The sequence below is a fragment of the Oncorhynchus clarkii genome, chromosome 21, assembly GCF_045791955.1.
Source record: "Oncorhynchus clarkii lewisi isolate Uvic-CL-2024 chromosome 21, UVic_Ocla_1.0, whole genome shotgun sequence".
NCBI classification, from domain to species: domain Eukaryota; kingdom Metazoa; phylum Chordata; class Actinopteri; order Salmoniformes; family Salmonidae; genus Oncorhynchus; species Oncorhynchus clarkii.
The window spans coordinates 39,635,416-39,648,425 of NC_092167.1; the positions used below are offsets into that span (position 1 = coordinate 39,635,416).

At 41.0% G+C, this 13,010-nt stretch overlaps 1 protein-coding gene across 1 annotated transcript in view; it reads right to left on the minus strand.

Moving 5' to 3' along the window:
- Window positions 1-10,935, minus strand: part of LOC139379459 (protein AF-9-like) — a 60,484-nt gene extending 49,549 nt beyond the window's left edge. The window contains exons 1-2 of the mRNA XM_071122269.1: window positions 10,824-10,935; window positions 10,020-10,200 (exon numbers count right to left, since the gene is read on the minus strand). Coding sequence (XP_070978370.1) covers window positions 10,020-10,200; window positions 10,824-10,835 — 193 coding nt within the window. The 5' untranslated portion in view covers window positions 10,836-10,935. The remainder of the gene's footprint in view (window positions 1-10,019; window positions 10,201-10,823) is intronic.
- Between the last annotated feature and the right edge of the window lie 2,075 nt (window positions 10,936-13,010).

Genomic DNA, 13,010 nt, shown 5'->3' on the forward strand with positions numbered 1-13,010 from the left:
AAGTCTATTCTTCTGATTGGTGTCCTTTAGTGGTTTCTTAGCAGCAATTCGACCATGAAGGCCTGATTCACGCAGTCTCCTCTGAACAGTTGATGTTGGGGTGTGTCTGTTGAACTCTGAAGCATTTATTTGGGCTGGTATCTAATGAACTTATCCTCTGCATTAGAGGTAACTATGGGTCTTTCAGTCCTGTGGAGGTCCTCACGAAAGCCAGATTCATCATAGCGCTTGATGGTTTTTGCGACTGCACTTGAAGAAACTTTCAAAGTACTTGACATTTCCCGTATTAATTGACCTAAATATCTTAAAGTAATGATGGACTGTCGTTTATTTTTGCTTATTTGAGCTGTTCTTGCCATAATATGGGCTTGGTCAAAAAGGGCCATCTTGTGTGTAACAACGGATTGCCTCAAAACACATTAAGGAAAGAAATTCTACAAATTAACTTTTAACAAGGCACACCTGTTAATTGAAATGCATTCCAGGTGACTACCTCATGAAGCTGGTTGAGAGAATGCCGTGCAAAGCTGTCAAGGCAAATGGTGGCTATTTGAAGAACCTCAAACATAAAATATATTTTGATTTGTTTAACACTTTTTGGTTACTACATGATTCCATGTATTATTTCAGTGTTGATGGCTTCACTTTTATTCTACAATGTAGAAAATAAAGAAAAATCCTTGAATGAGTAGGTGTTAAAAGTTTTGAACGGTAGTATATGTCAGTGGTTTCGCTCTACGACTCCCACAAGTCACGGGACTGGTCTGAAATCGGTACCGCCAATCTGCCAACTTCGGTCTGTAGCGTCCAACCACTTATATGTGTCTCGTTTCAGGAAACTAGGTGTTTGTTGCGCATCACTTCTTCACAGGAGAGCCATTTAAATGTAACCTTGTTTTGTCAAAATGTGTTTCTTGGCAGAAATGCTGTCTGGAACATATGAACTTTCACGTGCCTTAAAAACAAACTTGTATGCCATATGCAAAAAAAATATATATATTTTTTAATTACGAGCCTACTTGGTTTAGCCACAGATAAAGACAGGAATCTTCCCGCAAGCCATGACTGACTGAGATAATAGCCGCTTCTGTCTAACATGAGCTGGTCAGTATGTGTAGGTAATCCTTTCTAACGTGGCTATTTTGAAAGATCTCTCGTAGTAGAACTGCAAAAGTGTTGCTCTCCACTTTAAGGGAGGAAGGGAAATCCTTGTCTCATCGCGCACCAGCAACTCCTGTGGCGGGCCGGGCGCAGTGCGCGCTAACCAAGGTTGCCAGGTGAACGGTGTTTCCTCCGACACATTGGTGCGGCTGGCTTCCGGGTTGGATGGCGTTGTGTTAAGAAGCAGTGCGGCTTGGTTGGGTTGTGTATCGGAGGACGCATGACTTTCAACCTTCGTCTCTCCCGAGCCCGTACGGGAGTTGTAGCAATGAGACAAGATAGTAGCTACTAAAACAATTGGATACCACGAGATTGGGGAGAAAAAGGGGTAAAAAATAAAAGAGAACAAAGGCTGTGGTATAAAACACCCGTCTCCAGATTACATCTTCAAACTAAGGGCAACCATGGCATCTGTGTGAGAGAAGAGCATCCTTGCATGTATATGGGTAAGGTAGTCTAGCTAGCTACATTTGCAGATATTACATGTTTTGTTTGTCCGAAAGTCGTTTTCATTTCAAGTTAAAGCATACTGTTAGCTACCAAACTAACGTTAGCTGGCTGGCTCGCTAGCTGGCTGGCCCCCTTCAGGTGGTGCCCAGAGTAAACTGCCTGCTGCTCAGGCTCCGAAGCTAATATATGCATATTATTAGTAGATTTGGATAGAAAACACTGAAGTTTCTAAAACTGTTTGAATGATGTCTGAGTATAACAGAACTCATATGGCAGGCAAAAACCTGAGAAAAAATCCAACCAGGAAGTAGGAAATCTGAGGTTTGTAGTTTTTCAACTCTTTGCCGATCCAAGAGTGTAAATTTGGTCCGATTGCACTTCCTACGGCTTCCACTAGATGTCAACAGTCTTTAGAACCTTGTTTGAGGCTTCTACTGTGAAGGGGGAGAGAATGAGAGCTGTTTCAACCAGAGGTCTGGCAGAGTGCCATGAGCTCAGTCAGGCGAGCGCCCGAGAGGTAGCTGCGTTCCATTGCATTTCTAAAGACAAAGGAATTCTCTGGTTGAAACATTATTGAAGATTTATGTTAAAAACAACCTAAAGATTGATTCTATACATCGTTTGTCATGTTTCTACAAACTGTAACGGAACTTTTTTACTTTTCGTCTGGCCTGCACGTCATGAATTTGGATTTGTGAACTAAACACGCGAACAAAAGGTATTTGGACATAAATGGACTTCATCGAACAAAACAAACATTTATTGTCGAACTGGGATTCCTGGGAGTGCATTCTGATGAAGATCAATGCTATTTCTGACTTCTGTAGACTTTACAACATGGTGGGTATCTGTGTGTCTGAGCGCCGTACTCAAGATTATTGCATGGTATGCTTTTTCCGTAAAGTTTTTCCGCTAAGGCTTAAGAGGGTGTGAACGATGCTGAATGGGTGTACTGTAGACAAAGAAGAGCTCTCCAGTAGGTGTACCAAGGACCATTTTCTCAAAAGTGAGGTTATCAACTTTCAAAGCAGAATTACTTTCCCATTATTCCTCAACTATAGTGTATGATATACAATTTCCTAGCTTTCATCCAATGTGATTTTTTTTTTTTTAAATGTTGCTACATAAGACCGAATCGAGCCGCTCGGTTACATATGACCCCTCTATGGAAAGGGAAGTCTCTCTCGAACACATACATGGATGCCCACAAGCCTCGCCTGAAGGTAACCCGGTATGAGTAAAAAGTATATGGAAGTAGTTTAACGCCTAAAAAAAGGGGGTTAAATCAGGTGTCAAAAATAAATTGTTTACTGAACTCATCTCTCTCAGATAGAGGACAGACTCTTCAAAACAAACATATTTTTTTTACCATCTGCATATCCATGTATGAATCGGTTATTCAATAGCATTAAGGCCAAATTCAATGTTTCATCAAATAATTATATATATTTCATACCTTAAGCGGTAAAAAAAAATCTCATCTAAATTATCCTTGGTATGACCATCTTAAAACAATTCCATATGTTAGCTTAGTAGACCACTGAACACCCGGCTTAGACTCTAGAGGATTAACATACCTCTTACATCCATTAACACTTTTGAAAGTCATTTGTCTCGTAATACCCCTTCAGAAAGTCATTACCACTAGTAAAACACAGGCATAGTCACGCACACATTCACCCTCACTCCCAATATCCTAACAAACTTGAACATTTAAATTTGACTACAAATTGAACCATACATCTAGGCTACCACAATCTCCAAAGCCAGACTCCCCTAAACGAATCAGAATGTTCTACGTTGCAGACAAAGACAATATGGCCATCAATATCAAAGCCAGACAAGATCACATTCGGGAACCCACAGCAAAGAGAGGAAAGGAACGCAACATCTAAGACATGTTTTAGTCTGAGGAGATCATGTATGGGTTACTCCAGAGACTTGACTTGTGGTATGTGCACACACACAAGCCACAAAAGAATGATGGGGAAACACAAAGAGGATGTGGAAAGTGAAGGCTTCATGCTACAACTTCAGGGGCTCAGGAGAGGCCCAAGGGGCCAACATACTGACCCAGTCATTAAGTTAAGCCACCACTATGGAGGGAATAGGGCAGGTGTGTGCGCTTAGTTTATTTAATCTGGTTATCGGAGAGCTTCTTTTACAGGATAATAACAAAGAGCCTGAAAAGAGCCCTTCACTGTCAGTCTGTTTCCACAGAGAGACCCATTAACGCTTCTGTCAACTTCCCCATTCTGCCCCCGTAATGCCGAAAGGCCTTTTATCTTCTTCCCCAGAGTCAGATGAACTCGTGGATACCATTTTTATGCCTCTGCATGCAGTTTGAAGCAAGTTGCTAACTAGCTCTAGCGCAATTGCAAACTGGCGTGAGCATTCTGACTGGAAGTCTATGGGTAACGCTAGTTAGAATTGGCTTGTGAAACCACCTCTAACTTCCTGCATACTTGACGGAGACATAATAAATGGTATCCAAAAGTTCATCTGATTCTGAGGAAGGGCCTCATTCTCAAAATCCCAAAGTATCCCTTTTAAGTGACACTATTCATTAAATATTACCTGCACATCTTATGATCTCAAAACACAATAAAATTGCATTGACCCATTATTGTACCATATATATATATATATATACATACATACACAGACACACCTACCTCATATGGACTTGGTACTGGTACACTCTGTATATAGCCATGTTATTTTTACTTGTTATTGTTATTCGTTGTGTATTTTCTCTCATCTTTAACTCTGAATTGTTGAAAAAGGACCGGTAAATAATCATGTCACTGTTAGTCAAAACCTGTTTTTTTACAAAGTATATGACTAAATGTATTTGATTAAATGGCACAAAATAGAGTGCTAGTACCAAATAGAGTGCCATTGGATCGCAATACAAAAATAGCCCATTCTCGGTTCCAGTCCAGACCCAACTTCGAGGTTGGTGAGCTCCACCGAGACGACAGCGATGCCATTCGCAGCGGCCGTCGCCACGGCAACACCTGAACGCCAGGACCCAACTGCCGGCGATAATGAAGCGGCACTGTGACTTTACAGACTGTTGCATCATTAATTTTAATGTGTTGAGAAGACGCAGCTTCCCCTCCTGGACTGAAACTGAAAATCAGTACAGCTGTGGGGGAACGTGAGAGGAGAGCTACAGCAAAGTCTCCAGTTCGCTTCCTAAGCACCACATCATAGCCAGGGGAGTAAAAGTGATGTGAGCTAGAACCGTCCAAACAAGTAGAAAATGAAAGGCTGGTGAAGCAAAAAAATAGGAACAGAGGATAAGATTTAAGATTCGGAACAACGCTCCGAGAGCCTGTTTTGACCAATACCTTGTTGACGTCTCTGCCAGTGTGAACCATCAGTTCACTGGAATCTTTTCACAGGGAAATATATTTAGAGAGTGACACAAATGTGACCCGCTCAGCTCCCTAAAATCAATAAATCAAACTTTTCATAGAGCCAACAGTCATGATATATTACTATCAGGCCTTAAAACTGTCACTGGGGTTTTGAATTACGATTATGACTGAGGAGTAATGGGAAAAGGCCAGCTATTCCCCACTGGCTTTGAAGCAGGTGAGAGCACCCTTACAGCAAACACTGCATATGAGTAAGTGCTCATTTCAGAACCTGAAATGACAGGCAAAATGGCCAGTGAAAGAAATGAATCCCTCGTCATTCTGAATATCGGTGAATATGAATATCATGAATATGCCTACATGACGCACCGACCTATCATTATTTATGCAAAAATAGACTACTTTACCATGATACAAATACATTTTGTTCAGAGAAGTATACAAATGACAGAATCAAGTCATGTATGCTTTGACAGGTGAAGCCCAATGTAAAAATGGCCGACCAAACCATGTTCCAGTCCATTTATGATGGGGAGGGGGGGAGGGGGGGGGGGGGGGGGGGGTGGTCTTACACTCCTTCTCACAGCACCGAATATCAGGTTTCCAAGGCTACACAGCATGGCAGCCAATCATAGCCATTTTCTTCAGGTCCGTTTAAATGTCTTGCTGGCCATAAAAGTCCAAATTGGAAGCTTTAACCGGGAGAGCAGCACAGTGGAGAATGGGGACAGTAACTGACCACTCCTGTTGTGACAAATGTTAGCCATTTGATTTTTCTTCCTAATTCACATATAGCCTGCCTTACTCTACATTTTTGCCACATTTTTCACATTTAGGATGGCTAAAAAGTATAACCATCCACAATACATTGTTCAAAGCAAGGTGAGTGAAAAGATTCCCTTTCAAGTGAGAAGGCACCGGTGTAATCCACAACAGCTGCAAGACGGAGTATATTAAAACAGTATAGCCAGCGTTTAGCCGCCTCACAAGAAAAGAGAGAAGTGAGAAAGAAAGAGGGAAGAAATAGTGACCTAATGCAGAGCTGCACATTCTTGACCTAATGCCGAGCTGCACCTCCTTGGAAGGAGTGTCTGTGCGTCTCTGCAGGAGTAGGGGCAGGCAGCTGCGCCCTTATGAGACCACTCTGCGAGACTGTTAGTATTAAAACTGTCAAACACATGCTTGTCTATGCTACGAGGTTTCCCCTCAATTTCTTTGGCTTCTCCCGTCAGGGGCCCAATGTTGATCAAAGGTACCGGAGGGGTAGGGGTGTGGGGCTTCAGCCAGGCTGAAGACGGCTTGTGGACGTCTCTTGTACCCAACAGAACAGAGAGAGGGTGACGATGCCACACTGCTCCTGAAGAGTCTTCAAGCTCGATTCATTCAATTCTACATATGCTAAATGTATCCTGTCATAACATAAGAGTATCTTTCTACTGTTGTCAAATGTAGGTGTACTATTAAAACACAGGTAAACTCCCCAAACAGGTAGATACCACCAAGTTTCAGAACAAGACCTGTGAGACGGTAGTTTGCTAACCATGATACTGCATGAACTTGCCAAGGCAGGTTTCAGCCTAAAAGGAGAGTGCCAATTGGTCAAATTCAGTGATAAGCTGCAAATACATCATCATTGCAAACAACATCCAAATGTGCTTTCATTTTAACACAAGTTTAAGCCAGGCTGGAAGAACTCTCCTCGCTCCTCCCTGGGCTCCAAACGGGAACACAATGACAACAGCCACCCTCGAAGCAGCGTTACCCATGCAGAGCAAGGGAAACAACCACTCCAAGGCTCAGAGCGAGCGAGTGACATTTGAAACGCTATTAGCGCGCGCTAACTAGCCAGCCATTTCACTTCGGTTACACCAGCCTCATCTCGGGAGTTGCAATGCTTGAAGTCATAAACAGCGCAATGCTTGACGCACAACGAAGAGTTGCTGGCAAAACGCAGGAAAGTGCTGTTTGAATGAATGTTTACGCACCTGCTTCTGCCTACCACCGCTCAGTCAGATACTTGTATGCTTGTATGCACAGTCAAATTATACGCAACGCATGACACGCTAGATAATATCTAGTAATATCATCAACCATGTGTAGTTAACTAGTGATTATGATTGATTGATTGTTTTTTATAAGATAAGTTTAATGCTAGCTAGCAACTTACCTTGGCTTACTGCATTCGCGTAACAGGCAGTCTCCTTGTGGAGTGCAACAAGAGGCAGGTCGTTATTGCGTTGGACTAGTTAACTGTAAGGTTGCAAGACTGAATCCCCCGAGCTGACAAGGCGAAAATCTGTTGTTCTGCCCCTGAACGAGGCAGTTAACCCACCGTTCCTAGGCCGTCATTGAAAATAAGAATGTGTTCTTAACTGACTTGCCTCGTTAAATAAAGATTAAATAAAGGTGTAACAAAAATAATAATAATAGACGGCAAAAATCGGTGTCCAAAAATACCAATTTCCGATTGTTGAAATCGGCCCTAATTAAACGGATATTCCGATTAATCGGTCGACCTCTAGAACATACCACTCACGCAGCGCCGTTTCCATATCAGGAATGCGTTTAGCTTGAAGTTCACACACACCTGTAGAAATAAACACCTCATCTGTTCTCATGAGCTTTGAACTTTGAAATGCATCTATTCCTATGCTATACATCAGAGTAGTGGATGATAAGTACTTTCGCTAACCACAAACTCTCCTCTCCAGTCAGGTGTTCAGACTAGGGAAGAGATCCGTTGCATACGCCTCAAGAATTCACTGCATGCATTGAAGCATGCAAGCAGCAGCACTTTGGAGCGTCAAGTACAAGCAACACTTTGTATACTAGCCCTTGCCTTGACCCCCTCTCCTCTATTTACACACTATAGATTTATGCCTGTTGAAATGGGAAAAATACATGTTCTTTTCAACACGCATGTAAATGGACAGACTTTCCAGTTTATTGACAGAAGACGGATTTGCTAAATGACTTAGCAGGAAACTGATGGTCAAGGTGGATTCGTAACCAAATACATCATATGAAGTACATCACACATTTCTATTTCACTTGCCCCCATGGTCAAATGAAGCTCTGTAGCTCAGCTATTACAGATGAAACAGTACATGACATTGGTGTTATGACAAAATAACTCAACATTTACCAGCAACTGTTTATCTTCGTATTCAAAAGTCCAGTAGCAAGACAACTTACAATTACATAGTTTTTTCAGTATTAACGCAGTGAAAGAAACAAAGCATCTCTCTTTTAACCGATTTCAACCTCATTCCTTGGCACTAGTCTAGCAGGCTGTTCTGTCTCTTTGCACCACAAAGAGCAGACTCAAAAGCAGCCTTTGGTGGGTTGTGTGTGTGTGTGGAGGGGGGGGGGGGGGGGGCAGAGGGGTTTGTACAGTCAACCATGTACGACAGACTGTAGCCTACCTGCACCAGTGAACAGAGACCAAGCATATGCAGCACCAGCAAAACAGCCTTATGGTGGTAGCTGGCTGGTTCTATGGCTGTCTTGTTTTCAAATCTACCAGCCTTGTATTGAATATTGTAATAGGCTGTCATTCATCCAGTCAAACTGACAATTCCTGTGACATTTTTGAATTTTAGAAATAGGAGTGAAAATCAGACCACTATGCTTCTATAGGGTATTGGTAACATCATGAAAGCACACAGGGGCCAGCTGTCAACGGAACGCGTCGGACACTAACAGGTGATACTGGTAAACATCACAATGACACCATGTTGTGAACTGTAAAACTCCCTGGATAACGCAACAGGTATGTGATGTGTAGCCTATGAGATGGCTATCTAGTCCAACTGCCCATGCAACAACATCACTGTGTGATACTAGAAGACATTGGCAGGTTATGTTTAACAGCCTACAAAAATGGACAATCAAGTCACTAATATTTATACTATATAGGGGTGAAAGCATAAAAGTATAAGAGTTTTAACAAAGAATAGCCTACTCAAAATACTTTATTTATATAGTAAAAGATAGTGGTTCTCCTTCACCTCAGTAGGCTATGAACTCATTGGTATTAGACCCATTTTGTACATTGCATAATGCATATTTTTCTTGATGCAATGACTATTCTTCAGACTGTTGAGAGTAGTTTGGGGTTATCGTTTTAAAAAGGAGTGTAAATAATGAATGGTTAAACAACAGCATGATCTTACAACTGTTCCCAATAAAGTGCAAATGTTCCCTGGTAATCTGAGTCGCATGTAATTAATATGACAGGGTCTCTCCAAGGCATCGACTTTGGCACATTTCCCTGCAATTGTCACACCAAACAACACTCAAACACACCAGCAGGAAAGGAGGTAAAAATACCAAACCAACAAATACTATAATTGATCCCTTCCAGCCATGCCAGAAGTTTAAACAACCACTATGCTCTCCACTGTTTGAACAAGCCCTCTTATGTTTACCATCACCAAATGCTGGGTAGTGGTCACATTTAGCCTTTCTAGTTCTTAATGCCACACCTAGCAACGTTGTTACGGTTTGTAGTTTAGCTCACCTTCATTTGGGTTGCCCAATCTTTTATAAAACTTGTGGGGTGGAATTAGTAAACTATTCTACTAAAGCTGGTTTACAAAAAAAACAAAATAATAATACTTTAATCTAACCTCTCGGGTTAAGTTTTAATTGTAGAGATACACATAAGGGGAACTCTATCCTATGACCATCAAATATGTTTACAGTATAACTTATCCAATAGCGCATCTAATTAATTGTGCATGCGCTACAGGTGGGCATGTTCACATGAATTAAACAAGTTTCTTTTTTTATTTTTATTTTTTTTGGGGGGGGGGGTCCATTTACAAACTTTGCAAAGTGAAGGCTATTACAAAAAAAAAAGTATTTTCAATGAACCGCCAAGGATGGTCGCGCACACAATTCATTAGGCTTAATTTGTCCGAAGTGGTAGGCTATTGCTATAAGCTTTGCTTTACAAATCAAGCAGTCTATTATTTTATGACAGTAAAACTCAAAAAGCAGGGTAAATTATATGCCTACCTCTTTTTGGTCTTGGGAAGCTTTCGTGCAGGTGAAAAACGACTTTTTCCACAAAGTGCTGAATGTTGCTGTGCTCTGGTCCTCGGACAAACACCATCCAGTCGTGCGTAAAGCCTTCCACGGTGGGTTTCTTTCTGACCTGGGCACGATGTCCGAGTTCTAGTTTCACCTGAACAGCACCCTAGAACATCCAAAATCATATCACATATTGTTGCCAATCGGAGGCTGGCATCATTGCATGCTGTACAACCTACCTAAATCTATCCACGAGTAAAACCATACATTGTCTCAATAGACACCCGTACCAGCCTCAATGCGCGGAATAAATTAAATAAAACAATCACACGTTAACATGTTTCGATTTGATAGGTCTACTCATAATCACTTGCACTCTATCCTGCTTTGCATTTCAGCAAAGAACGCAAGGTGTCTATAGCCTTCCCTACACTATAAAGACAGTCATGTATTTATGTTCATGAAGTAGCCTAGGCTACAAACCGCAAATAATTTTGAACAACGCCGAAAAACTATTACAAGGAGACTGTAATTTGCCAGGGTAGACTTTTTCAGGATTTTACTATCCAAGCATCATTTTCACAAACATACTTTATACGTGAGATATGCTACATACTAGACGCGCCTCGCTACTCAACTAACGTTAGTTCTACTGTACTTGAATATCAATATAAATATGGCTGGACATCTTCAGCTCAGACGCACCGGGCAATACCGCCTTCTTCGAGCAAAGAAAACAATACGTTAGAACACACCCTGCCTAAGCATGGTCGCGAGCAGTGTACTCACCGACGTGGCCATTATTGAGGCCGCGTGCAACCGCTATTTCATCGAGAATTTGTTCTAAATGAGAAGATATAGGAGTGCAAATGGCTGATGGCGGACATGGTCTCTCCTAATTGAACTCAACCCCCGAGTTTCAGACTGAGGAGCAAAGTAAGACGCATGCGCTGTTTTGTGCACTGACAAGAGACAGACATAGCAGAGGGAAGAGAACCAATGAGACAACGCACACGCGCAGAGAACCAATGCATGGACTCAAGTAAAACCACCTCACAACTTCCCCACATAGGCAAGGGATAATTACCCCATGCCTTCAAACCATTGATGACTAGACCCACCTCCCAGCATGAACAGTCAGCATACATTTACTTGAGTGGAGTAATACTGTAACATTATCCAATATATCCAACATGATAAACAGTCTGCTATTAGATGTTTTTTTTAAAAGTATCAATTAGCCTACAACTGGATGTAAATTTATTTAAACATTACCCCAAATAGTAATTGAGTCAACATGATGACTCATACACCATTCTTATCAAATCGAACAACATATTATGAGCCCCAAAATAGATAACTATTCATGTTTTATTTGAGCATCCCCTCCCATAACGCCCATTCCATCATCTCCCCCCAGAATGTGACAGCCAAGTAAATAAACACCTTGATTTTGAACTATACTCCAAATAGCCCACAAATTCTTATCATACCTATGATCTGAATGAGTTAAATACAATTTCTGACTGAGAAATCAATGAATGCAAGGTGTCAGTTTCCACTTTCTTTCAATAGGTGTGTGCTCTTCAGTTGTGCCAGCAGCAAAATAAAGACCTCACCATATGGACCTAAGAAGTGTTGGATTTGACAACTAGCCAACTGTTCATCATTACCCCGTTGAAAAACGATTGTTTTTACTCTCATTGCTGTGGAAACTTGATGTTGCTTCTGCTTGAACACATTGATTATTGTTCAAGTGGTAACAACTACTTTATTGAAGATCAGATCAGGTCTGAAAGCTCTTAATTTCACTAGAATGGAGGAGAGGACAAAAAGGTGACCAATTGCAGGGGACAGAGGACATGGTGCCAAAATAAAGCTCCATGAATTAGCATCAACTCCTCATTGGTCCTTCAATACAGGAAGTCCAGAGAAAAGCCAAACCGAACCAAGCCATCTTTGGCCAGACTTACTTTACAATATACCTATCCAAATCACATTAAATCAAGTAAAGTAAAATATTTGATGGAATATTTTAAGTATACAATTGGACTAAAAACAGATCTGGCTAATTCATCTATATGGGCCAAATAATGATGATCCACACTTTTTCGAAAATATATATAATAATCTATTGAGATCACAAGCAACAAAATAATCTATTAATATGGTGTGAGATTATAATACGGTTTTAAGTACCTCAATGGATCGTAAAGGAAATCATTCTACAAACTACCACGCTCACGCACACAAGGAGATCACAAAGATCATGGATACAATAAAACTAGTGGATATATGGAGGTTGAAAAACCCTGACCTAGTGAGATATACATGGGGGCTTCATCAAACTAGCCATCTTGATTACTTCCTAGTTTCGTTCTGGCTTGCATCAAAAGTTTTTAAAAAGTATTGATAGGAGTCCGAATGTGAATGGACCACCACCTAAATGGCCTCTATTTAACTCTTACAGAATTTACACGTGGACAGGACTGTTGGAAATGTAATCAAAGCCTATTGGATGACAATTTGTTCTTAACTAAGACAAAAAAATGATAAATGACTTTTTTTTGTAGAACATACAGTTGAAGTCGGAAGTTTACATACACCTTAGCCAAATACATGTAAACTCAGTTTTTCACAATTCCTGACATTTAATCCTAGTAAAAATTCCTTGTTTTATGTCAGTTAGGATCCCCACTTTATTTTAAGAATGTGAAATGTCAGAAAAGTAGTAGAGAGAATTATTTATTTCAGCTTTTATTTCTTTCATCACATTCCCAGTGGGTCAGAAGTTTACATACACTCAATTAGTATTTGGTAGCATTACCTTTAAATTGTTTAACTCGGGTCAAACGTTTGGGGTAGCCTTCCACAAGCTTCCCACAATAAGTTGGGTGAATTTTGACCCATTCCTCCTGATAGAGCTGGTGTAACTGAGTCAGGTTTGTAGGCCTCCTTGCTCGCACACGCTTTTTC